The following is a 26,985-nucleotide window of genomic DNA, read 5'->3' on the forward strand; positions in this document are numbered from 1 at the left end:
ATAAACAAAACAGGAAGGGGGAACGTAAGAATGACTTAGGGAATCAATTCATATTGCCTCAACTTAAATGCTTTTTAAAATAGGATAGCATCACCATCTCAGTATTTCATATTTTTTTTAATCTTTAATAATAGAGGGAATTTTTAGGAATATTTCTTTTGGAGGAAGGAACATTGATGACATCCAGCAAATTCATCAGTTTCATTTAATTTTTTTCTTCTTGAAATTATTAAATAGCATGTAAAGAATAATCCTATTCTTAGAGCAATTTCTACCTAGCCTTCACCCCTCTAGGCTCTACAGTGAGACACCTGGAAATATGCTTGCTTACCAACAGCAAACACTAGTTTCTAAGTGGTGGGACTTGGGGAGATTATTTTCTTTTGTACTTTTCCACAGTGCTAGAATTTTATAAGAAATATGTATTCCTTTTAAAAAACAAGTCTTTTCTTTCAAAACAATTTAAGGCGTTTTAAATGTGGCAAAGTACCATCTATAATCTGTGATAGATGTCTAAGATTTGATAATTTAAAAGTTAAGTAAATTTTTTAGACACTAACAATATCTAAAGGCAGGCAGAAATAATCCTTGCAGAGGGTGTAGAAAATTGATATTTTAGGAAGGAGCTAATGAAAGCAAATATGAACTGGCCAACTGAAAAAAGCAAATTACCCTCGAATGCTTTACCTTTGACTTTAAAATATATTTCAGCACCCATAATCTTTTCATTGTTGATTTGGAGCCAAATTACACATTTTCATTCACCTGTCAGCAGTGACTGGGAAATGTGTAGCAAACAACTACCAAAAGGCAACCTGCCTCCTAGCGGCAGTATTAGGGACTATTTCGGCTGCTGTCACACCCTCCTATGTTGATCCAGATTCTATCACGATTGTCAGTAAGTCAAAAAGCAGCTCATTCAATGCACCTCTGGAACCACTGTGGGCCCAGCGGGAGGCAACAAGTCGCTGGCCCACAACAGGGACAGTGTCGTTCAACACTGGATCTACCATCTGGTCATTTTCTGGCCTCCCCCCACTGCCTCACCAGGTCGGCCAAAGAACCAGGGCTGGCGCGGGGCCTGGGTACTCCTGCCTCCCCTGAACCCCGATTAAGGACACGATACATGTATATTTGGTCAAAATTAGTAAACTTTATTTCAACTTCAAAAAATAAAATAACAGACAAAAGGCAGCTTTAGCTTTGTTCTTTCTGAAAATCTGATGTAGTGACCCAGAGCAGGAACTACCCCTAAGAAGTTAAAATATCCTTTAGCCCCAGTCAAGCCACAGGCAAGAAGGAAGGGTCCTCCATCTGGGGACAGGATGGTGTGGGTGGGGCAGGAAGGAGACCACCCCAGCCAGGGGGGTGTTCTGAGAAAGCACAATTAGAAAACAAGACAAGCAGCCCCATTAGAAATGGGATCCAGAACTTCAATGGGGAACTCTGCCACAAAGAGTTATTATGTACAAGGGGCTGGGGGTGGTCACGTGGGGGCGGGAACTGCCCAGCACCCCCAGGTGCCTTCTCCCTAACCAGCCGCCGCACCCCGTGCGCCCTCAGTTCTCCTCATCGCTGTCATCCGGGCTGATGGCCGGGCTGGTGAGGCTGTAAGTGGGGCTGGTGGGCGAGTAGCCAGGGGAGGTGGGCGAGTAGGTGGAGCCTTTGGGGGAGGTAGGAGAGTAGGTGGGGCTAGTGGGCGAGTACTTGGGGGAAGTGGGAGAGTAGGTGGGGCTGGTGGGCGAGTACTTGGGGGAGGTCGGGGTATAGACAGGAGAGGTGGGGGAGTAAGTAGGAGATGTTGGTGAGTATTTTGGGGTGGTTGGCGAATAGGTGGGGCTGGTAGGTGAGTACTTGGGAGAAGTGGGCGAATATTTGGGGCTGGTAGGGGAGTACTTGGGAGAGGTCGGGGTGTACTCTGGTGAGCTGGGACTGTAGGAAGGACTGGTTGGGGTGTACTTTGGTGAGGTAGGGCTGTAGCTGGGAGAGCTGGGGCTGTAGCTGGGAGAGCTTGGGGTGTAGGTGGGAGACTGGGGTGTGTATCTTGGGCTTGAAGGGGAGTAGCTCGGAGATGTTGGGGAGTAGCTGGGTGAAGTTGGGGAGTAGCTCGGAGAGGTAGGGCTGTAGTTAGGGCTGGTCGGTGTATAGTTGGGACTAGTAGGTGAGTAGCTGGGTGATGTTGGGCTGTAGCTGGGTGATGTTGGTGTGTAATTGGGACTGGTTGGAGAATAGTTAGGGCTGGTGGGTGAGTAACTTGGGGAGGTTGGCGAGTAGCTTGGAGATGTAGGTGAATAGCTCGGAGAGGTCGGCGAGTAGCTGGGTGAGGTGGGAGAATAGCTGGGTGAAGTTGGCGAGTAACTGGGAGATGTTGGTGAGTAACTGGGAGAAGTTGGTGAGTAGCTGGGAGAGGTTGGCGAGTAACTGGGTGATGTTGGCGAATAGCTCGGAGACGTTGGAGAGTAGCTTGGAGAGGTTGGAGAGTAACTGGGAGAGGTTGGAGAGTAGCTGGGAGAAGTCGGGGAGTAGCTGGGAGAAGTCGGGGAGTAGCTGGGTGATGTGGGGCTATAGTTGGGACTGGTTGGAGAATAGGATGGGGAGGTTGGGGAGTAGGAGGGTGAAGTTGGGGAGTAAGAAGGACTCTGGGGAGTATAGCCCCCAGGGGAGCGGGGCTCGTAGGCAGGTGAAGTTGGCGAGTAGCTGGGAGACATAGCACCACCTGTGGAAAGGAAGCCGACAAAGAAGTTAAGTGATGGAGACTCAACCAGAAGGAAGCTATCAAAGAAGAAATGGACTTGGCCCCTTGCAGACAGAACAGCTCACCTGGTGAAGGGATGTATGGGCTTGAGGGGCCTGGGGAGCCCGGGGAGCCGGGGGTGGGAGACCAGGCAGGAGAATAACCGGGGCTGAAGCCGCTGGCATCTGAAGCAGCACTGGGAGAGAAGCCAGCTGCTCCTGGGGTCATTCCGCTCCCTGCCGAGTGCGGGAAACAGGTTAATAAAACCAGAGCTAGAGCCCAATCCCACACTCCCACGCCCCTCCCACGCCCCCTATACCTTCCGGCATCCCAACAACGGCTACTCTTCAAGATTCCAGCATCCCCCCCTCCGAACAACCGTGAAGCTCTCTGCCCTGGGCCAGGCTACTCACCGACACTGGGAGACCAGGCGCCATAGGCTGGGGTTGCACCCTGGTTCCAGGGCGTCATGGCAGGAGAAATTCCTCCCATGGGACTGGGTGCCGAGCCAAAGAACATGCCAGTGGCTGCAACGAGGCGTAAGCACTGATGAGGACAGGCACCTAGGAGGTGGCGCCACCCCACCAGGGCCTGCCTGACCCCTTCCTGGACCCAGTGGGTTCCCAAGGCCAAATCTCATACTCACGTCCTGCGGCCCCCAGGCCGGGGATGTTGGTGGGGATCTCCATGCCATACTTGCACTTCTCTGCATCCAGCAGGAGGTCGAAACAGCCAGTGCCGGCTGGAGCCAGCTGGCCCAGCATGATGTTCTCAGACACGCCCTTCATGGGGTCGCTCTCCCCGTGTGCGGCTGCTTCCATAAGCACATCCACCTGACAACCGTGAGGGAGACCCAGGCCCATGAGAACCCCTGGGGCAGGCTCTGGGGCCGCCCACCATCGTCAGGCTCTGGCTGCACCAGGCAGGGCAGCGCACTGAGGCTGCTGCACGCTCACACCTCGGCAGGCCCTTCTTCCCCCAGCAACCCTCCTTCCCTTCTTTTTCCACCCTCTGCAGTTCGGCCTTTACCGTTTCCTCAAAGGAACACTTCATGAGAGGCCCAGTATCCTGGCGGTTGACTCCGTGTCGGGTGATGGCCATCAAGTGGCCGCGACAGGTCATGGTGTCACACAGAAGGGCCAAGTGCCGGTAATTGACGTAGGAACCGTCGAAGGAGATGACGTGGTACAGCTCCCGCTCCAGGGCCTTGCGCACGGCTTCGATGCCCAGCACCTAGCAAGGAAGGGGGGCAGAGCTTAGGACCAGGGAGCTCTACTCTCTTCTCTGCTCCTGCCACCACCCACCACCCAGACCGAGAGAGAGAGGTCACAGAAGGTGACTGACATCAAAGTGAATTCAGGTACTGGAACAACAAAAAAAAAAGAGCAAGGAAAGCTTGCAGAGGAGAGGATGGAATGCAGTCACTGCCCGGGGGTGCCTGGAGCCAGAAAGGGCCAGAAGGAGCGGAGCCATGTGGCCCAAGGGGCTCACCGTGAAGATCTCCACGATGTCATTGGACGTCGTGCGCACGGGGTCCACGTCCTTCTCGCTCAGCACCCGCATCAAGCTCACCCCGTCAGTCTCTAGGATCCACTCCTGCAGGGCCTTGAACTCCCCATCCTCCGTGATGATGATCTTCTTCTTATTATCCGTCTGCGGCAAGTGCATGTACACCTGGAGGGAGGCAGAGAGCTCAGGGCGGGCGCTGGGGTTGTGGGCTGAGGTTGGGGGGTGGGAGGGGGCTAGGGAGTGAACAGCTGACCTTGCTGATCTGCTCGATGCCCTGCAGGGTCATATCTGTCAGCATGTTGGACTCAATGCAGCGCAGGAAAACATCGTCATCCATCTTGTCCACCACCTCTTCTTCCTGTAGCGAGTGAGATTGGCAATCCTGGAATCCTCTGGCCTCTCCCCAGGCTCTCACCCCCAAGCCACAGCTCCTCAAGGACTGAATAATTTAGGCCAACACACTCTGCGCTCTTCAGACCGAGCAAGATTATTTTTTATCGTGCTTTTTAAAAGTAATCTTAACAGAAATCTAAGAAGGACACTCACACCCCACCATCCTGACACAGTTTCCACTGTAGCATGGTCCTGGCCAACACCTGACCCTGTGCCCATGTGCAGTGGCCATTAAGTGGCACACAACACTTCTCACTGGTGGTTCTGGCATTTAACTATTTTCCCAGGCTCCTTCTGTCTTGACAACATCCCTTTTAATGGATGCATACTGTATTCCCGCTGGATAGATCAGAAGTTTCTTAACCATTCTCCTATAGCTCAGTAGTTGGTGAGTTCTGAGTATTTTGTGAAAAAGGTGTCTGCATCTGCTGAAGGTCTAGGAGCCACGCTCAGGAGCCAGGCGCAGCCCAGCATTTCACGGGTCTTGTCATCCTTGCTGTCTGTCACACCACTTTCCCTCCCTCCTGTCTAACCTGACCCCAACTCTGCTGCTGCCTCGTGGCTGAGCTTGGTCCTGCCCTACAAGAGAAGCTGCAAGAGCCTCAGGGGAGAAGGCCAGGGGACAGGGCTTGGGGACTTGCCCCTACTTCAATACCAACTATCTACCTGCTGCTTCAGATTTCATAGAATTTTGCTACTAAGAATTTTGAGAATCACTGCTTTCTACCAGTCCCAATTCCAATATTTTGTGGGTGACAGTGGCCCCTCAAGATTGCTTTCATTTTAGTATCTTGGTCACTAACAAGTTGTAATGGTTTCCTATGTTTGACATGTCAGTTTCCTCTCAGCTCCAACTTGCCTCTTGCATCTTGTTTTCATCACTGTTCATGATGCGGATACGGAGCACAAGCTTCTCTGCATTATCATCATTAAAGATGCAATTCAAGTCATCGCCAAAACCTGGTAGGACAAGAATGAACCATGAAAAAGACAGGGAGGTCTTGCCTCCCTGCTGCTGCTCACTCTCAGCTCTCCCCTTACAGGGCTCTCTTTTGGCCTCCCTCCTCCTCACAGAACCCCCCTAGAAAGAGGGAGATGAGACACCAAGGAGAGAAAAGGCCATGCTGCCACAAAGACGCTTTGGTAGGAAAGAATTGGTAGCCAGAAGGGGTGAGGGAGGTGCCTCTCTCAGGGATGGAGGACAGTGGAGACTGCAGGGGGGGGCCCAGGCAGCACTCCTGCGCCAGCCTGCCCTCCTGGCCTCACCAGCATTGATCTTTTCCGCAATCTGTTCCATGGTCAACTTCCGGTCAGTCATGTGCTTCCGGTCCAGCTCCACACGCAACAGCCAGGGGGAGATTCGGGCCACGTCGAAGTCGGGCATCTCATAGTAGACATTCACCCATTCCTGATCTTCGGCCACCACCGTGCTCTGGGGATTGGGGTCGTAGTAGATGGCCGTGTTGGCAGTCACCTTCCTCAACGTTGTGTGTTCCAGGCGGCACAGAATGTCCTGGGAAGGAAAGGGGATTGGTAACACAGGGATTTGGGTGACTCCAAAAGCCTCTTCAAACTCTCCTAAATCCCAAACGACTTCCTCCTTTCCAGACGCCTATGCCCCCAAACCCTACCTTGGCTCGTTCAGCGTCTCGAGCAGACTGGCCCAGCAGGAAGACGGTAAGTGAGGGGGTCTTTGGCTTCTTGGAAATGTTGATGAGCTCCTTCAGTCGGGGCACACCCAGGGTCACGTTCTTGGCAGACACACCGGCGTAGTGGAAGGTGTTCAAGGTCATCTGGGTGGCAGGTTCTCCTAGAGACTGTGCAGCGAGAGCTCCCACCATTTCCCCAGGATGGGCCTAAGGAGGAAGGAAAGGTGGCATCAGAAAAAGCAAAGTACTCATTTCTGGGGAACTGGAGCAGGAGGCAGATCAAACTACTCACTCATCTTAAAGAACACTGGGCACGTGGGCTCAGCAAAGGCAGAGAGGCGTAAAAACCCTCAGCATGGGCTTTTGTCAGTCAGAGCTTCAGTTTAGCACCTGCTAGGCTGCACATCACAAAATTTTTTTTTTCTAGATTTTTTATTTATTTCTCCCCCACTTCCCCATTCCTCCTGTTGTCTGCTCTCTGTGTCCATTCGCTGTGTGTTCTTCTGTGTCTGCCTATATTCTCATTAGGCAGCTCTGGAACCAATCCTGGGACCTTCCAGAGTGGGAGAAAGGCAATTGTTCGCTGCACCACCTCAGCTCCCTGTTTTGTTACATCTTCTTTTCTCTCCTCTGTGTCTCTTGTTGCGTCGTCTTGCTACACCAGCTCTCCGTGCCAGCCAGTACTTCTTCGTGGGGCAGCTTTCCCACACTGGGCGGCACTCCCACGCAGGGTGGCACTCCTGCGTAGGGCCGCATTCCCACATGGGCTGGCGCTCTGTGTGGGCCAGCTTGCGCACACAAGGAGGCCCTGGGTATTGAACCCTGGACCTCCTATATGGTAGACGGGAGCCCAATTGGTTGGGTCACACTGTTTCCCACTAAATGACTCTTTACCATCTAAAATCCAAAACTTCTAAAACTGTCCTAAAATTACAGGGGAAACATCCATCTTATAACAGTCTCTTAAATAGGAAGCTTCCTTAATACATTATTTTTTGAGATATATTCATGCACTGTGAGAGTCACTCTTTTCACTGCAATCGCATGGTATTGTGCCTTTCCTGATGGCTTCTTTCCTTTAGTACTGTGCATTTAAGGTTCATCATGGCTTTTTTGTTTTTTAAAGATTTTATTTTTTTAAATTTCTCTCCCCTCCCCCTGTTGCCTGCGCTCTTGTGTCCATTTGCTGTGTGTTCTTCTGTGCCCGCTTGCATTCTTGGCTGCAATGAGAATGTGTCTCTTCTTTTGTTGCGTCATCTTGCTGCGTCAGCTCTCCACACTGTGCAGCGCCACTCCTCAGTGGGTTGCACTTTTTTTTGCACAGGGCGGCTCTGCTTGAGGGGTGCGCTCCTTGTGCGTGGGGCTCTCCTATGCAGGGGACACCTGTGCGTGGCACAGCACTCCTTGCACATGGCAGCACTGCGCGTGGGCCAGCTCACCACACAGGTCAGGAGGTCCTGGGTTTGAACCGTAGACCTCCCATGTGGTAGGCGGACACTCTATCAGATGAGCCACATCCGCTTCCCTCATCAAGGGTTTTTGAGGCTTGATTGCTCATTACTCTGTCACTGAATGTTCCCTTGTATGGATGGGCATTAAGGTTGTCTCCACTGCTTGGCTGTTACGGAAAGTTCTGCTATAAACATTTGCGTGCAAGTCTTTGTGTAGACATAAGTTTTCAAATCTCTTGGGTACATGCCTAGAACTGGCATTGCTGGGTCACATGGTAACTCTATTTCATGTTTTGAAGAACCACCAAACTGCTCCCCACAGCAGCTGCACCATTCCCATGAGCAACACGTGAGGGTTCCAATTTCTTCACATCCTCAAAAACACTCGCTACTTTTTTATTTTTGCCACATTAATGGACATAAGGTGGTATCTCATTGTGGTTTACATTTTTATTTCCCTGATGGTTAATGATGCAGAGCATCTTTTCATTTTTTAACTAGGTCATTTGCCTTTTTATTATTTAGCTGTATTAGCTCTTCAAGTATTCTGAATACAAGTCCCTTTACACCTACATGATTTACAAATATTTTCTCTAATGTTATGGGTTGTCTTTTTACTTCATTAATGGAGTCCTCTGAGGCACAAAAGTGTTTAATTTTTATAAATTAAAGTTCAATTTATCTAACTTTTCTTTTGTTGTTTTGCATTTTTGATATTATACCTAAGATTAAGGCTTATGCTTTCTTCTAAGAGTTTGATGTGTTTTGATTTTTTAAAGATTTTATTTATTTCTCCCCCTTCATTGTTTGTGCTCACTGCCTACTCATCTTTTTAGGAGGCACCAGGAACTGAACCTGGGACCTCCAAAGTGGGAGGGAGGTACCCAATCACTTGAGACATCCACTTCCTGCTTGATGAGCCTTTCGTTGTGTTTTCTTGTTGTAGCATCTGGTTGAGTCATCTTGATGCATCAGGCCACTCTCTTGCTCGTCTTCTTTAGGAGACACTGGAAACCAAACCCAGGAACTCACATGTGGTAGGTGGGTGCCCAACTGCTTGAGTCACATCTGTTTTCTAAGTTTGATGGTTTCAGCTCTTGTGTTTAGGTCTTTGATCCAGTTTGACTTAATTTTTCTGTATGATGTGAAGTAAGCGTCCAATTTCATTCTTTTGCATGTGCCAGGACCATGTGTAGAAAAGACTGTTCTCCCAGTGAATGATGGTGGTTCCCTTATGACAAGTGGATGTCATTTATGGTCAAGTGACGGTAAATGCGAAGGTTTCTTTTGGACTCTCACTTCCATCCCATCCATTTAGATATACAGCCTTATACCAGTATCACACTAAACTACTGTAGCTTTGCAGTAAATTTTTAAATTTATTTTAAAGATTTATTTATTTCTCCCCACCCCCTCACTGTTTGCATTTGCTGGGTCTGTTTGTTGAATGCTGGTCGTCTTTTTAGGAGGCAGAGGGAACTGAACCCAAGACCTCCCATGTGGGAAAGAGGTACCTAATTACTTGAGCCACCTCCGCTCCCTGCTTTGCAGTGTCTCTCATTATGTTTTTCCTCCTTTTTGTCTCTTGTTGCATCAGCTCATTGTGCCAGCCTGTCGCAAAAGCTCGCAGTCTTGCTCATCTTCTTTAGGAGGCACCAGTTCAATTGCTTGAGCCACATCTGCTTCCCAGCAGTAAGTTTTGAAGCTGGGAATTTTGGGTCCTCAAACTTTGCTCTTCTTTTTCAATATTGTTTTGGCAATTCTGATCCCTTGAAATGTCACATGAATTTTAGGAATTTTTCCCATTCCTGTAAAAAAAATGCCACTGGGATTCTGATAGGGATTGCACTGAATCTACTGCTTTGGATATATGTTATCATCTTAACAATATTAAGTTTTCCAACCCACACAGGTTTTTCCATTTATTTAGGTCCTCTTTCACTACTTCTTTCAGCAATGTTTTGTAGTTTCAGTGTACAACTCTTGTGTTCTCTCTGTTAAATTTGTTTCAAAGTGTTTTATTCTCCTAATGCTTTTTTTTTAGATACTGGGAGCCTGGGATTGAACCTGGGAGACCTCATATGTGAGAAGCTGGCACTCAGCTACTGAGGCATGTCGGCTTCCCTGAGTTTGGTTTTTCATTTGTATTTTTCATTTTTTTTTTCAGGAGGCACCAGGAACTGAACCCTGGATCACCCACGTGGGAGGCATGAGCTCAACCACTTGAGCCACATCCGCTCCTACTCCTAATGCATTTTTAATTATTTTATAAAACTGGATTTATATCTAATGTATTCAGAAGCATGCCTTTAATTATAGTTAATTATAGCTTTTCTTTTCTTCCATTATTCTTTAAAATGCTCAAAGGCAGTGATAGCATATTCCAGTATCTATAAGCCCTACTTACTCTAATTCCCTACACCTCTATCTAAATTAGAATTGTACACACAGCAGACATTTCAAGAAAATAAAGAACAATGGTACTATTTCAAATCCCAGTTGTGCTACTTATTACCTGTGTAACCTCCATTCGGTCACACAATCTTTCCACCCTCAGTTTCTGCCACCTCTCTCAGGGTTGTTTGTTATAAAGGTGCTCTGCTACTGTACAGGGATATGATACAGCAAACACAGGGCTGGGCAAACAGTCTCCTGAAGAATGAGAGCTACTAAAGGATGGTGATGGGCTGTTCTAGGAGCCCAGGGAAGTCAACAGGTAAAAGGAGAAATGCAAGGTGGAGGTGAAGAGAGCACTCACGATGGCTTGGTTGAATTTTGACTCAATCTCCCCAAGTAGCCAGTCGAAGGCCTCTCCACTGAGCCGAAACTCCTCAGCCATGCGGCGGGAGCACAGTGTGGATCGCAGGTGGATGTTGAAGAGCAGTGTGGCGTTCTCCTGAGCTTGCCGGCTTAGCGGGTCATCCCCATTCACAATTACCAGCTTCTTGCTCAATTCCTTAACTCCTGGGGGCAAAAAAGGGGGTCGAAGCGATGTTGAGGACAGGGCCCAGCAGACTCCAGTTCCCTAGCCCAGCCTAGAGCCCCCTAAGCAGGTACTCACCTTCTACCACCTTGATGGGGTGCAGGTCGGAGGGAAGGCGAGGGTTGATGTGGAAGATTTTCTGAGCGTTCCAGATCATGCGCAGCAGGTTGCAGGGGAGGACAACCTGGGGGATGGGAGGAGGAATAAGGAGAAGCAGGAATTGGGGGGACAGCCACCCAGCAGCAGCACATCTCCAGGACAGTGCACCCCACCCAGACGCACCTTGCTGTCGCCAGTTGGGAAGATGACCCTAAGCACCTCCCGATCCTCACGCATCCGCTCAAACTCCCGCTCCAGCTCATTCTGGATGTGCGCATTGCTGAGCACATCCTTCACCAGATCCTCCTGCAGGGTGCGCCGCAGGGCTCTTTCATTGGTATAATCAAAGCGGAACCTGCAGGTGGCAGGTGGTGAAGGGGGTGCAAGGTGGGTTCTGGGGTCTGATTCCCCCAGAGCATGGTGAGGCCCCCACAGCTACATAGCCCACAGGGACAGGGTTCTGGGGACAAAAATTCTAGGTAGGGAAATAGAGGGTCCAGGTCCAAGGACTGTACTGTGAATAGGATCTAAGCACCTCTGCCCCTCTGGGCCGGCTTTTCACCATCACCAGGGACAGAGTGGCCATAGGCCTCAACTGTGCCCTCCACCCCATCCCACCTCCCATCTCCGAGCTGACCTTCCAGAGCTAAGGTCTACTGCAAGACACATTCCAGGCCATCTCTTGAGGTAGGGGGAACTCCTACAACTCAGTCCCTGTGCCCCAGGGAAGAGAACCACCCGCCTGCACTCCTCCTCACTTCTTCTCAAAAGCCTTGTTGGAAGGCTTAAGTGTAGCCAAGTTCTGGAACTCGACGCTCTCTCCGGCAAGGCCATCCTCGCCATAGCGCAGCTGCACCACCTGGTTGATGGAGTTGCGCACAGTCGCGTCATACTTCACCATCACTGATTCCATGGACTTGATCAGCCGCCTCTGGATGTATCCTAGGGTAAGTGATCAGAGGTGGGACCTAGGCAAGAAGATGCCACAGCCCCAAGGCCCTCCCCATCTCGGGACAAACCCTTGCCAGCTAGTCTGGGGCCTTAACCTACCTGTTCTCCAGAACAGTCCGCTCTCTGGGGGCTTGTAGCCTCCCCCCATCCCCGAGGACTTTTAATTAAAGTCAGGTCCACCACTAGCTGGACCATGGGCCCACTAAGGTCCCCTGGGAACCACCCCCCATGTCACTGACCAAGAGCCAAGCTTGGCATCTTGGAATGCCATACAGCAATAAGAACAAAGATGTTGGGAAACGGACTTTGGCCCAGTGGTTAGGGCGTCCGTCTACCACATGGGAGGTCCGCGGTTCAAGCCCCGGGCCTCCTTGACCCATGTGGAGCTGGCCCATGCGCAGTGCTGATGCGTGCAAGGAGTGCTGTGCTACACAGGGGTGTCCCCCGCGTAGGGGAGCCCCACGCACAAGGAGTGCACCCATAAGGAGAGCCGCCCAGCGCGAAGGAGGGAGCAGCCTGCCGAGGAATGGCGCCGCCCACACTTCCCGTGCCGCTGACGACAACAGAAGCGGACAAAGAAACAAGACGCAGCAAAAAGACACAGAAAACAGACAACCGGGGGAGGGGAGGGGAATTAAATAAATAAAAATAAATCTTTTAAAAAAAAAAAAAGAACAAAGATGTTTGCCACATCTCGCAATAGAGACCATTCACCTGAGAACACCCACCCCACCCCGGTCCCCCTAGGGGTTTCTCAGCCTGCGGTGCCCCTGGAAGGGCCCTGGGACTGAGAAAGGCCTCACCAGTCTCGGCAGTCTTGACAGCTGTGTCGATGAGCCCCTCACGACCCCCCATGGCATGGAAGAAGAACTCAGTGGGTGTGAGGCCGGCCAGGTAGGAATTCTCCACAAAGCCACGGCTCTCAGGCCCGTAGTCATCTTTGATGAAGTGAGGCAGAGTCCGGTGCTTGAATCCAAACGGAATCCGTTTGCCCTCCACGTTCTGTTGCCCAACAACAGCAATGACCTGGGAAACCAAAAAAGTGGGTGACTCCAAGTCCCCTCTTCCTTAAGAGTAAGAGGCCCCATCATTCTTCCCCAACTCCCCAACATGACACCTGCACACACCTTCCCTCCTCCTCCCAACCTTTGGTGTGGCCCAACACCCAGAAAGACAAGGCTCCCCACCTGGGAGATGTTGATCTTGGAACCTTTTGCCCCGGACACCACCATAGACTTAAAGTTGTTGTATTCAGACAGGGATTTCTGGGCAGAGGAGCCAGTCTTGTCTCGGGCATCATTGAGGATGCGGTTCACCTGATTCTCAAAGGTCTGACGCAGAGTGTTCCCTGGGGTGGGCTCCAGCTCGTTGTTATGTGCCTTCTCGATGACCTGGGGGCACAGCGGAGGAGGCAGAGTTCTCAGTGGGACACGGACCCCTACTCTATTCTCTTTCCCACTCTTCCTTACAACCCCTTTGCTCTTGCTGATGTGAATTCCAGAGTCCCTGAGAGCCTCCTACTCAGCCTTCCCGCTCACCTCTATCACGTCCTGCTTGGCCTTCTTGATAGTGTTCTGAATGTCCTGGTAAGTCTTAGAGTCGGCAATGGAGTCCCCAATGCCAATGGTATGACCTAGAGATAAGGAGAAGCATCAGCAACACCCACTTTAGACTCCCAAGAAACATGGGATGGAATTGTAGCCAAGAGAGTAGGCAGAGACACCAAATGCAAAGAGGAAAAATGGATGGAAGAGCAGAAAGAAGTGGAAGAGAGGGGATTCACAGAGGGCATGGCAGAGCCCCCAGGCTTACCCTCGATGAGGAGCCAGTTATTAATGACAGTCTGAATGTTGGAGTAGAAGAGGCGAGTGATGTCGTGACCCATCTCTAGGTAAGAGATGTGGACCAGGGAGCCGGCTGATGTGCCCAGAGACTTCTTACACAGGATGCCCATGATCAGCTCCCCATTCTCCACCACCACCTGGGGACAAGGCACCCACTCAAGGTCCTTGCTCTGGCTCCCAGGTCCAAATCCTGTCCCCACTTATCCAGAAGCCAAGTCCTACCTTGGTGTCCCCAGGAGAGATGTGCTTGTAAGGGCCACTGTCCTCATCATCAGGATGGGTGCTGTGGGTCCGGATACAGTTGATGTGGCCTGGGATGATGAGGGAGAAGATCTGCTTGCCTGTCCACAGGGGACGGGGCTTGAGGATGGCGGGCTGTGGGACCTTTCCATCCCACGTGGACAGAAACATCAGGAGGTTCATCACTTCACCCTGGAAGAGGACACGGGGAAGTTAGACCTGCAGGCCTCACACCCCAGGAATGTCAGAGGAATGTCAGAGGAGGCACCCTCCCTCCGAAGAGGGAAAGCCAGATTTGAGGCAAAGGGACACCAGGAAAAGTACTTTTCAAACTTTTAATGAAGGGTTCACTGAAATAGTTGTATATGCAAGTGTGTGTATGCATTTAAAACAATAAACATGAATTACTTTTAGAATTAAGAAACAAATGAAGGAAAAAATAATTTGATAATAAGATTTTAACAAGACCACCTTTAATTCACAAATGACACCCGAATTTTATTTATTTTTATTTTTTAAAGGAGGCGCCAAAGATTGAACCCAGGACCTCATACATGGGAAGCAGGTGCTCTATCACTTGAGCTACAACCAATCCCCACCTGAATTTTAGAACCACATGAAATTTCAAAGAATTACGTAAGGTGCTCAAGTTTTACACTTCTCTTGGCTTCTAATCTTTCCTTCCACCTCAGATATGACAGTCCTGTCAGGTCAGTGCAGACCCAGCAAAACCTCACGGCTCTTGACCCCTCCCCTCCTTGCCACCTCTGAAGCCTCTGCCCAGCCCTGGCCTCAGCTCTGGGACCACACACCCGCTCCAGGAAGACGTCTCTCTTGGTGAACTTGCGCACTGCCGTGAGCGTGTCCTGCACAATGCCCATGACGGGCCGGTTGCTCTGGGGGGTGACGATCATGCGGGGCACCATGGCAAGCTCCTGGATCTCAGCCCGGGTCTCCAGAGACTGGGGAAGGTGCAAGTTCATCTCGTCCCCATCAAAATCTGCATTGTACGGAGTTGTCACACTTCAAAGAGAGAAAAGGTCAGAGTGAGACCTGGGGGAGCGGCCAGGCCCCAGCCCACCCTCCCGGCCTGCTCCCGCAGCTGTGGGACTGACCTAAGGTTCAAGCGGAAAGTAGACCAGGGCAGAATGCGCACCCTGTGCCCCATCATGGACATCTTGTGCAGCGTGGGCTGCCGGTTGAAGATAACAATGTCCCCGTCGCACATGTGCCGCTCCACCTAGGGAGGAGGGGCAGAGAGAGCTCAGTGCAGGGCGCACAGGAAGAATGCAAGGACCAGGGCCTGAAAGTGCTTTACAGATGGCAGGGAATGCTTCTGGCGTTACTTCACTTCAAACACTTGTCCCACACCCACTTTGGTCCAGGGCCTGGGCTAAACACTAGGTTATCAGAGAGGAGTAAGATGAAGCACCCACTGGCCTCAAGGAACTCAGTCTGGGGGGAAAGCCACGTGAGACACTGAACACAGAGGCCCCCCCTTTGCTCCCCCATGGAGGCCTCTTTCATGCCGTGTGTACCCCTCACGCTGCCTTGGGTTTAAGCCACTCCTACCCGCCATGGTGTGGAGGTAACAAACACCTCTGAACTGTGTACTTAGGAACAGTGAAAACGGGAAATGTGTATACGGTACCCCAAGAAAAATAAATCATTCAAGACAGCAAGCCTGGATCCTAATGCCCAGGACAGCCACAGGTGCCGTGCCCTTATCCCAGAGAACTCCCTGCCTTGGTGGGATGGAGGCCGTGGTCTGGCAACACACCTTGTAGCCAGTCTGCAGGTGAAGGTCACTGGGCTTGGGGTGGAAGCGCAGGTCGATACGGTCACCATTGTCTCGGATGATGTACTTGGCCCCTGGGTACTGGCTGTTTCCCCTGCGTACCAGTTCCTGGAGTCTGAGGAAGAAGGAGATGCAATGAACAGAGTGCTTCCCCAAAAGTCCTTGCTGCCACCACTGCATCCCAAGCCCCGAGTGGAAGCCCGAGCTTCTAAACTTCTGCTCTCTCTCCATCTCGCTCTGAGCCTACTTCCCAAGGTGGAGCGAGCACTGCCCGGTGCCCTCCTCTCTTGAAGCCTCCCACTGTGGTTGCGTGCCCCCTGACCACTCCAAGCAGAGCTTCTGAATGGAGAAGGCGCACCTGTCAATGTTGAAGGGAGTGACAATCTCTGCAAAGGTCATGTTGGCAGCAATGGAGCGGGGCACGCCAACCTGGTCAATGGAGAGGTTGGGGTCGGGGGTGATGACGGTACGGGCTGAGAAGTCCACTCGCTTGCCCATCAGGTTCCCTCGTACCCGGCCTTCCTTGCCCTTTAATCGCTGCTTCAGGGACTTGAGGGGACGCCCAGACTTCTGCATGGCCTGTGAAGACACACAGGGCAGGGTGCCACACAGCAGTTAGCACTGGCTTCTCCTCCATAGTGGAAGCTTCACACTAGCACCCCATGCTGCCTCCACGCCACTCTCCTCCCCAGTTCAGGGGGCCAGGAGTGTGTGGACTCACTCGGGGCAAGCCAGGCAGCTCATTGTCCACCATCGTGGCCACATGAAACTGAAGGAGCTTCACATCCTCTGCGATGACGTGGGCCGCTGCACCGTTCTGCTCATTTCGCCGGAGCTGATTGTTGATCTTCACAATGTCGGCCAGTTTGTGAGTCAGGTCATCCTGAGGTAGGGAATTGTCACCATCACAACAGCAGCCACTGTGACTGAGCTCTCACCACACATGTGCCAGGCACACAGCTCATCTCTTGCCCCATCCTGGGAGGCAGGTCTTCTCACTCTTGTTTTACAACTAAGGAAGCACCCTGATGAACTTTAACCATGTTAAGGACCTCACTGAGGGTCACACAGCTGTTAGGTAAGGGGCAGGGTGCGCACAGACCCAGCGATCTGTGCATCCACCAAGCGCAAGCGCAGTCCACTCCACCAGGGGTCCTGGCACACCTCGCCCTGCTGGCTTTCTGCTCTCCCACACCCAGCCACCCCGCTGAGAGCCGAGCACTTAAGCCGCACTGACCTGGTTGCGGGCAGAACCCTGCATCACAACAGCAGGCCGCACAGAGAGGGGGGGCACAGGTAGCACGGTGACGATCATCCACTCGGGCCGGGCAAAGCGGGGCTCCATGCCCAGCACAAAGCACTCCTCATCAGAGATGCGCTTGAAGATCTCGTGCACCCGCTCAGGACTCAGCAGGATCTTCTTCTCCTGAGAGTCCTCGTTGACGTGCTTCCACTCTGCATACAGCTCCAGGCCTGAGCGCCGGATCCTGGGCTGGTACCGCCCACAGCCACCATGGCCCTTCCGGGAAGAGAGGAGTCATGAGGGAGGGCCCAGGGGTTGGGCCATCCCTGTTCACACCAGGCCAGCCCCTCCTGCTCCTCTATCTCCTTCCCAATGCCCGTTTCTTCTGCCACCTCCTGACCGCTGCCCACTTCCCACCTCCTAAGAGTCTCCGCAGCCCCAGTCACCTTTTCTTTGGTCAAATCTTCATCGCCCTCAGGCTGCTCCACACCGAACTTGTTGTCCATCTCCTCCCCACCCTCGCAGATATTTTTGCCTTTGCAAAGGTCATAAACATGTGTGAGCCGCTTCTTGGGCTGTCCCTTGGACTTAGCCAGGATGTCCTTGATCTTTGGGTTGTTCTGGGGACAGAGCACAGCAAAGTCAGTTGGTCCTGCCCCCTCCTCCAGGGCTGAGAAGCCCTTCTCCCCAAGCCAGGGCCCCTCAGCACTCACAGAATCCACGAGCAATTTGGAGCAGAAGAAGCAGACACAACGCAGAACTTTCATTGTCTTCACTAGGAAGCCCACATGGAACACAGGCTTGGCCAGCTCAATGTGGCCAAAGTGGCCAGGACACTCCGTCATGTTTCCTGTGGGAGCACACACCTGGCACTCATCTCTTCAAGCTCCACGAACCTCAAAGACTAGGGCTCCAGGAGTCCACCCTTGGCCCTGGTTTTCTTTGTGGACCCACAGCTCTCGCCCTCTCTTCAGGAACCCACACTGGGCCCCCTAGCACTTACCTGCACATGTTTGGCAGCGGCCAGTCCGCTCGATCACCCCTTGCCTGGGATCCATCAGTCCCCCAAGCTTGGGGCGGCCTCCCTCAGTCGTCTCTGGGTATTTGATACCTCCCTCTGTCACAGACATTCGCTTCTGTGGAAAAGAAAGGCCGATGACAACTAAACAGGATTCCTGTTTCCAGCTGTCATAACTGGAGGTCTGAGAGAACCCCAAACTACCTAGGGAAGGACTAGCCAAGTTTAGCCCAGGTGAGGAGAATGGGGGGTGAATGTGTGAACCTCTGGAAATGCCAAAAATGAATACTACAGGCCAAAAGCTTTTCCTGTCACTGTCTACTGGGGATGGGGTACTCGCCTAGAGTGCAGTCAGGCTCCATACAAACAGCTTTCTCTAGAACTTGAGCCCTAAGACATCCCTCTGGGTTGAATTCTAAGTAATTCATATACATAGGATTTAACCACAAAGAGTTTCAAGGAAAAAAAAAAATCAATGCCTTCTTTCTTCCCTAAAGCTGAAATCAATCCCACAAATCTGAATCCCTGGCAGGAACCCTCTTGTACCCTCACCCATCCCCACCCACAGCAGCCTGGGTGTCCCACTTCCAGACATGCCTTCCAACTCTAACCTTGGCTCCTGTTGAGAAACAAGGCACTTGCAACTGCAGTCTTGCCTCTGTGCCCCTCCTGCTCAAGGACCTGACCTGCCTGAACTCTTCCAGATCAGCTGGAGATTTTACTATTGGTCAGGAGAGTGGGTGCTGGGAGGAGAGGTTGGTGGGACTGATTGGGAGCACACTTGAACCCAGGCCCCGTGAGATGAAGGGCTGGAATCCTGAGAAAGGTGGATCCAGGAACCAGGGGGGCCAATTCAGGGAAAGAAAGGGTGAGACAGAGTACTCAGAACTAGACATGGGTTGGAGAGGCAGTTTCTGCCCTGGGCTAGAACATGGTAGCAGTTACCTTTAGCTCTTTTCTTGCACTGAAAACTAAGGATTCTTAAGTTAGCTAAGCCCTGGTCCTCTAAACACCCAGAGGAGAGAGCTTAAAAGATTGAATGAGAGCTTCCTTCCATATGAGGATCAACTTCATGCCAGGTGCCCATCATCCTTATGTACTTTGTATCTCTGATTCTAACCACTAACTTCCTTGAAATGCAGTTCTATTTTCTAGACATGAGAAACCTGAGACTGCGTGCAGCGACCTTCTCAGGGCCTTGATCAGAAGGAACGGTAGCTACAAGTTAAATCTAATTCTCTATGACCTCAAAGCACATGCTCATCCCACTCTACTAGGTGCAGCATAAATAACTACTTAAACTCTATAATCAGTTTAATACCTGGTGCTGAGCACAGTCCTAGCTGATTCTCTTTTTTTAAAGATTTATTTATTTATTTCTCTCCCTTCCCCCACCACCCCGGTGTCTGTTCTCTGTGTCCATTTGCTGCGTCTTCTTTGTCCGCTTCTGTTGTTGTCAGCAGCATGGGAATCTGTGTTTCTCTTTGTTGCGTCATCTGGTTGTGTCAGCTCTCTGTGTGTGCGACATCATTCCTGGGCAGGCTGCACTTTCTTTCACACCGGGCAGCTCTCCTTACGGGGTGCACTCCTTGTGTGTGGGGCTCCCCTACGCGGGGGACATCCCTGCGTGGCACCGCACTCCTCGCGCCCATCAGCACTGTGCATGGGTCAACTCCACACAGGTCAAGGAGGCCAGGGGTTTGAACCACAGACCTCCCATGTGGTAGACGGATGACCTAACCACTGGGCCAAGTCCGCCGCCCTGATTCTCACTCCTATCTTCAAACTAAATTATTACGCAAGCACAACTGTCGTCATTTTGAAGATTACAGCAAATCTGCCTGGCCTAAGGTCAAGCAGCTAAAAAGCGGTAGAGCCAGGATTTGAACCCAGGTCTGTTGGTTTTGCCTGGGCATTCTCTCTACTAAGTCATGCTGAAAAAACATATGGCTGAGTTCAAATCAGCAAAAATGTAGTGACCCCTAGTGCTTATGCACAGTAGTCTTCCTCAGCATCACATTTTCCTCTACCACCATCCAACAGAAACCACTTCTGATGGGCCAAAGAGCTCTACCCAGTCCTCATCCTGGTGGCTCTCTTGGCTGCATGGGACACACTGTAGCTGAGTCCCCTCCTCAAGGCACACTCTCTGCCTCCAAGCCACTCTTCCTACCTCACTGGCTGCCTTCTCAGTCCTCTCCTTCTTAGGCATCTCTGCCATGGCTGCTCCCCAGGCTCTCCCCAGGGCCCCAGCTCTCCACATTTTGCTCCTATCCTGGCTGCCATCCCAGGTATTAGCTATATTCTGATGAATCCCAGATCTCTATCTCCAGAGCTCACTTTTCTTCTGGACTCTGGATTCATGTATTTAACTATCTGTCGATCTGCCTGCAGCCATCCCACAGATAATGCAAATTCAGCATGTCTAAAAGTAAACTCCTCTATGCACAAAAACCTCCCCTTTTCCTTAGTCCCCACCTCAGGTGGAAGCACGCGAGTGAGAACTTTATAGTTATCCTTCCTTACTTTCGGGCATAAAGCAGAGCATGGGCTTTGGTGCTGGAATTCTGGCTCTATCATTTATGAACCACGTCACTGTCAGGGATTTATTTAGCCTGCTAGAGCCCAAGACATGCAGGTGTCCAAGAAACAACAGTTATGCAATCATTTGCCAAGAACCGGTCATTTTTACCTCCTCCTTATTTCTTTTCCATCTCTATAACTACTTTCCTGGTTCCGGCCTTTCCTTTGTAGCCTACGTGAGAGTGTTCTCACAGGCCACCAGGCTTTCTCCCTCTACATCACAATCAGGCTGCTCCTTCTAAAAGAGAAATGGAATCGTCAGTGCCCTCTTGTCCTCTGAAGAGCTTACAAAAAGTGCTGCCCTGAGGCTCCGCACCATCCTGTTTAACGCCCCAGGAACCTGGCCCTGTAGTCCTGGTACCCAGCACCATTTGCACTGCCCCCCTCCGGTACCTGTACCTTAGCTGCTACTGCCTCTCCCTGGAAGATCCTTCCCCACCAGGCAAACTCCTACTACAAGCCTCAGCGCAGGCACTGCTCCTCCTGAAGGCCTTCCACCGCCTCCCCTCCCTCTTCCACACTGCCACAGTCCCTCTGTCATTGCACTTCCTATAATGCAGTGAAATCACCTTCAGGTCTGTCTCTCTAGAGATTATAAGCACCTCCCAGGCAGGCACCCCAAAAATGTTTAAACTGAAAGAAACAGCATAGGATTCTCTGTCACTGAGAGGGGCCCTCAGAGAGCTTGGAAACAGGAGAGAACGCTGCCCCTGACAGGCAGAGCAGTAAACCCCTAGAAGGGACATGACTAGCCACTGCCTGGGGAAAACTGAAACAGCCTCCAGATCCAAGGCTGCAGAGGTTCTGAAGACCCACAACTAACCTAGACAACCTGACATGGCCTCAGGCAGGCAAGGTGACTAAATGAACAGCGCAGGAGCCTTGAGGTAAAACATCACAAAGGGATTTGCTCACCTAGAATGATAAAAAAGCAGGAGCAGGCCTGAACCTGGCCACCAGAACAGTCACTACAGAGGAGCCTCAGGGAAGTCCCACTCACAATTTCTCACTTCCCTCTGCTCAGCCAGTGCATGCATGCGCAGCAAGCCGACCCCGCCCCAGCTCTGGATTCTGCTCCCAGACGGAGGCCACTGGGCAGGGGCGTGTCCTGGGCAGCAGCCAGGGAGTGCTGGTTAATGGGAAGGACTATTCCTCCATCTTAAACGTACAATCTGTCATTTTGGTACATATACAAACTACATTAGTCCCCACCCTTCAACCAGACTCTGGTCCCTTTCTGCCTGCAGGATGAAGGCTAGACTCTGGAGGGGGTGGCTGGTCACCAGCTGGGTTCTCTTGCCAGTACAGCCCCTCTCTAGAAAATAAGGTCTGTGGTAGAGTCTCAATGAATACTCATTCTCTTTCCTCTGCCTTTGGCAAAACATTCACAGTCCTTACAATCTGGCCTCCACCATTTTTACAGGCTTATTTGATAACACAATCCCCGCCCCCCAAGTCCTCTCAAAGTTCCTTTTGTTTCACATGCCCCCTTTTGAGTAATCCTCTGTTCATCTTTTAAGACCCAGTTTAGGGAAGCGGACTTGGCCCAGTGGTTAGGGCGTCCTACCACATGGGAGGTCCGCGGTTCAAACCCCAGGCCTCCTAGACCCGTGTGCAGCTGGCCCACGCACAGTGCTGATGCATGCAAGGAGTGCCCTGCCACGCAGGGGTGTCCCCTGCATAGGGGAGCCCCACCCGCAAGGAGTGCGCCCCATAAGGAGAGCCGCCCAGAGCAAAAGAAAGTGCAGCCTGCCCAGGAATGGTGCCGCACACAAGGAGAGCTGATGCAACAAGATGACGCAACCAAAAGAGACATAGATTCTCATGCCGCTGACAACAACAGAAGCGGCAAAGATGACGACACAGCAAATAGACACAGAGAACAGACAACTGGGGAGAGGCGGTGGGATGGGAAGGGAAGAGAAATAAATAAGTGTTAAAAAAAAAAAAAAAAGACCCAGCTCAATCGTCACTTCTTTATAAAGTCTCCACTTTATAAAGTCCTCTCTAACTTGTCCTAGCTCTAACCACACCCTAGCAAGATTCTTAGCCCAATTTCCTTTAACTGCATGTTTACACATCTGTCTCTCCCACTGGGCTGCAATCCTTGAGGATTTATCTTTATATTTTCAGGGCCTAGCACAGTAGCCAGCACATAATAGGGGCTCAGCCAATATTTGTTACATGCATAGGAAATCCCTCATTAGATTATAAATAACTAGAAGACAGGGATAATTTTTGGATTCCACCAGGGTATCCCACACCTTCACTAAGGACTACATTACTGCTTTAAATCCTTCTTCGTATAAGATATAAATTCATTCCATGTGGACAGTCCAATAAATGGTTATTTTTAATGAAAAAGGGTCAAGTCGTTCAAATGTAATCAAGCACCCCATTCCCCGATTGTGTACAAGCTTTGCATAAAACCCTAGCCAACAGCCTTCCTTGTCTCCTTTCCCCAATGCCAGGCAACATCCCAAACCACCTTATGACAGTAAAGACTGCTCTGCCTCACAGCCTTCTCCACCTCCATTACATCCTTGCTCCAAGACCTTTGGGGAATGTTCCAAGCTTAAATACCTGTTCCACAAGAAGCCCCTTACCCAAACATACCTTTACCCAAAGTGGAACTGTTATTTTATTTCCTCAAAACACAGGAGCAGTGCAGAATAAAATCAAAGTCCCCCATAACCCTAGACCCTAGAGATGACCCCTGTAAAGTTTGTGAACAACCCTCCATATTTTTGAAAATGCAAATATGTTCTTATATTTTTTTCCTCTTTTTTTCTAAATGAGACACCTCATTCGGCATATGATTTGGTAACTTTTTCATTTAATCTGAAAATTCCTAAACTATCAGTTCACAGAGCCCTTAGTGTCTCAGTAACTTCTTCACTGCACTCCTTAGGCCAAAAGAAATACCTAAGAGATCCATTATTAAGTAACTAGATCCAAACAACTTAAGTATTTATGTGCTAACAACTTAGTAGTCATTTGAAAAACAAATACATATAAATTTAAAGAAAAAGTAATTTCTTTCTCAGATAACCATGATTACTTCCTAATGGCACCTCCTGGGCACTGCACAACTTCTCAAACCTTAGAATCAAACTGGACGACGTCAGCCTTATTTCTTGTCCCACAGTGATGTTTGCCCAGACCATAGCAACTTATAAAGCCCCAGTTTCACAAAGACATGACGTCATCAAGAGCTTTAGCGCCATCTAATGCTGAAACTGAACTACCTCAAATAGTAGCTCCCAGAAGACAAAAAGTACATTCCTCTTGAAAATTTAAAACCTCTCCCCCTGCTCCTGGAGTTTGCTGTGGTGTCTCCAGACACCTTAGTGCCCAGTTTGGGACCAGCAGGATTAACATATTGGGAAGGTCTTGTTCTACTCTAAGAACAGACTCAGTTATTCAATAGGGTTCCTGCTAATATTTAGGTTTATAATTGTTGCTTTCAAATGTCATAATATAAATCCTTCTACATATGTGTGTATTCATCCAACTATTTCATTCACTCTTGGACTAATTTTCATTAGGTACCTTATCATGTGCCAGGCACTAGCTGAGGGAACAGAGGTGACTAATACAGACAAGGTACCCTGTGAAATGTACATTCTCATGGGGGAGCAAGAAGCAGAAAAAACAACCTTTTCTGGTAGGGACAGGTTATGAGGGGCAAAAAAGCAGAGAAGAGGGAGTAAAAAGTGCAGGGGGTGCTATTTTAAATAGGGTGATCAGGGCAGCATTCTGAAAGTATGCCATCTCAACAGAGACCAAGTTGACAAGAAAAAGGTCTGGGCAATGCTATTTCAGCAGGGAACTGTGAGTAATAAAGTCCCTGAGGCAGGAATGAGCTTGCACTGTTGGAGGAACAAGCAGGGCAGTGCGGTTAAAAAATAGCAAAGAGGAGACTGGTAATGAGAGGTGAGCAGCTCATACAGGACCTCAGAGGCCACAGTAAGGAGTCTGGATTTTGTTCTAAATCTAAGGAATGGAGAAGACTCCAAGTAGGGCAGGGACATGATGAAAAGATCTCTCTAGCTGTTCTGCAAGTGTAGGACGGCCACATGGGGGCAAGGGCTGCTACAGTACTTCATGGATGACGGTGGTGTGAAAGGCAGTGGAACATGGTGGTTGAGGGAGGTGGGCATAATGCCTGAATCTAGACATATATATTTTTTTAAAGATTTATTGTATTTATTTCTCTCCCCTTCCCCCACTGCCCCAGTTGTCTGTTCTCTGTGTCCAATTGCTGCATGTTATTCTTTTTGTCTGCTTCTGTTGTTGTCAGCGGCATGGGAATCTGTATTTCTTTTTGTTGTGTCAGTTTTCCGTGTGTGGTGTCATTCCTGGGCAGGCTGCACTTTCTTTCGCGCTGGGCAGCTCTCCTTATGGGGTGACTCCTTGTATGTGGGGCTCCCCTACGTGGGGACACCCTGTGTGGCAAGGCACTCCTTGCAAGCATCAACACTACACATGGGCCAGCTGCACATGGGTCAAGGAGGCCCGGGGTTTGAACCGCAGACCTCCCATGTGGTAGACGGACACCCTAACCACTGGGCCAAGTCTGCTTCCCTAGACATATTTTTAAAGGCAGAACCAATGGTCTTGAAGGGAGGTTGTGAGAAAGAGACGAATCAAAGCTTTGAGGTTCTGGGTCTAAGCAACTGGGTTGGATGGAGCCATTTCCTAAGCCAGGTAAGGAGAGGGTGGAGTGGGGGGACATGCATGCTTAAGGAGGGAAGTTGAGAGTTGTTATTTAAGGATAAATTCTTAGAAGCGGAAATGCTGTGCTGAAAAATATGAATATTAAAAGACTGATAAAACTGATAAATTTTTTTCTAGTGCTTTTACAGATTTTTTTTTCTTTTCAGGTTTAAACCTTAATTCCATTGAAATTTATTCTGTGATGTGGAATCAGGACATCCTAACTTCTGACACAACTTTCACCCAGTTCAGCCCTCCGGTCCAGCAAACTGTCTCCATCCACAACACAGCACTTTAACTTCATTTTCCACAGTCAACTGGCTCCCTCCGTTAACTCCACAAAGGACCCAGTCCAAGCCAACAGCTCTCTCCTAGGACTCCCCTCCTTATAGTCTCTCTTGGCTTCCATTCTTAACCCTGACACATCAGTTATTCAAAAAACAGTATTTTTTTAATGTATTTTTAAAATGTAAATTTGATCATGTCACCCTCCTGCTTATGATTCTCCAATAATTTCCTACTGAAAATACAATAAAATAGGGAGTGGATGTGGCTCAAGCAAATGAGCACCTGCCTCTCCCATAGGAGGTCCGGGGTCCAGTTCCCGGTGCCTCCTGAAGAAAAAGAAAAAAAAGGCAAAACAAACGAGAAAGACAACTCAGGGAACCTGATGTGGTTCAGTGGTTAAGCACCACCTTCCCACATTCCAGGTCTCAGGTTCAATTCCCCGTAGACAACTCAGATGTGGAACGGGTCGTCCTCTCTCCCTCCTCACCCTCCAGCCCTTCCAGTTAGTCTTCCTCAAAGAAACACTGCGACCTCCCCCCAACCCTACCCATCCCTGTTCTCGGACCCGGCGCTAAGGCTGGTTCAAACGCTTCCAAAACTGAACTCTGGGAGGTCGCAAGGCTGGACCCCGCACTGCCTTCGGCGCCACTAGCCGGTCCGCCCACCCCGTCCCCTGCAGGCCGCCAGCAGCACCAAGTTCCCGCAGCCATCGTCCAGCCCCGCCCGCTTACCAGTTCATCCGGACTGAGGACTCCGAACTGCACTCGCTTGATGGTGCGCAGCGGGCATGCGCTGTCCCCCGAGGGGGGGCCGGCCCCGTGCATCGTGGAGACAGGCGCGCTGCGCAGGCGCAAACCTCCCTACAAAAAGCCTGCGCCGCCTCCGCCTAGGTGCTCAGACCCCGTCGGGGCGGCCACCGGGAAGGACCTCCCCGAGAAGGGAGGAAAAGGCCGGAGGAGGGAGAGGTGGGGGAGGGAAGGAGGCGGGGAAATGAAAAGGAGCGAAAGAAGGGCTTCTTCCCCTTCCCGGAGATTTTTCGTCTCCCAAAAAGGAAAAAAAAGAGGAGGGGGAAGGAAAAGGTTTCCGGGGGAGGAAGAAGAAAAAGGGTAACGAATAAATAAGTAACCGGGCTCCTGAACGGCAGAGGTTACGGCAGTGTTCAGGCAGAGGGTACGGCAGTTTGTCTCTCCCCCTCCCGGGAGCCACCTTCTTCTCCAACCGTCCCGGCCGCGCTCTCGGCGCTTCTGAGGAGCGAACTGGCAGAATGACGCCCTTTATAGATTCGCCCTGGCATCCCCGCCCCTTCCTTTCCCGCCCTCCCTTGCGCTACGGGGCCGCCGGCGCCGGCCTGCATGGGGCGCGCGGTTGAGTCGTTGGTCCGCCCTTCCTGGGTCCCTGGCTAAGCGACCTCTTGTAATGACTGGGGGAAAGGAATTTTTTTAATCCCGCCGCCTCCCCTCGCGGCCCCCTCCCGCACCCACAC

General features: G+C 50.7%; 1 protein-coding gene across 1 annotated transcript; it reads right to left on the minus strand.

Moving 5' to 3' along the window:
- Positions 1 to 1,133: 1,133 nt before the first annotated feature.
- POLR2A (RNA polymerase II subunit A) lies at positions 1,134 to 26,768 on the minus strand. Its single transcript, XM_058283584.2, has 29 exons — positions 26,234 to 26,768; positions 17,898 to 18,030; positions 17,608 to 17,744; positions 17,341 to 17,514; positions 16,889 to 17,170; positions 16,373 to 16,534; positions 16,010 to 16,230; positions 15,634 to 15,766; positions 14,969 to 15,093; positions 14,666 to 14,876; positions 13,836 to 14,045; positions 13,582 to 13,750; positions 13,308 to 13,402; positions 12,957 to 13,160; positions 12,573 to 12,795; positions 11,577 to 11,760; positions 11,002 to 11,173; positions 10,798 to 10,903; positions 10,495 to 10,700; positions 6,268 to 6,492; positions 5,903 to 6,149; positions 5,496 to 5,596; positions 4,497 to 4,601; positions 4,226 to 4,408; positions 3,764 to 3,967; positions 3,381 to 3,567; positions 3,148 to 3,261; positions 2,821 to 2,970; positions 1,134 to 2,716 (listed from the first exon to the last, which is right to left on the minus strand). The coding sequence occupies exons 1-29, from the start codon at positions 26,324 to 26,326 to the stop codon at positions 1,560 to 1,562; spliced, it is 5,913 nt and encodes a 1,970-aa protein (XP_058139567.1). The 5' UTR covers positions 26,327 to 26,768; the 3' UTR covers positions 1,134 to 1,559.
- Between the last annotated feature and the right edge of the window lie 217 nt (positions 26,769 to 26,985).

This window comes from Dasypus novemcinctus, chromosome 21, assembly GCF_030445035.2.
Source record: "Dasypus novemcinctus isolate mDasNov1 chromosome 21, mDasNov1.1.hap2, whole genome shotgun sequence".
NCBI lineage: Eukaryota > Metazoa > Chordata > Mammalia > Cingulata > Dasypodidae > Dasypus > Dasypus novemcinctus.

Bases quoted from the DNA above. Each gene is read 5' to 3' on its own strand.
- POLR2A (XM_058283584.2), bottom strand. From the start codon at position 26,326: ATGCACGGGGCCGGCCCCCCCTCGGGGGACAGCGCATGCCCGCTGCGC. The intron at 6,150-6,267 runs GTAGGGTTTGGG...TTTCCTTCCCAG, and splicing joins GAGACGCTGAACGAGCCAAG to GACATTCTGTGCCGCCTGGA. The intron at 4,409-4,496 runs GTCAGCTGTTCA...GCCTCCCTCCAG, and splicing joins GCATCGAGCAGATCAGCAAG to GTGTACATGCACTTGCCGCA.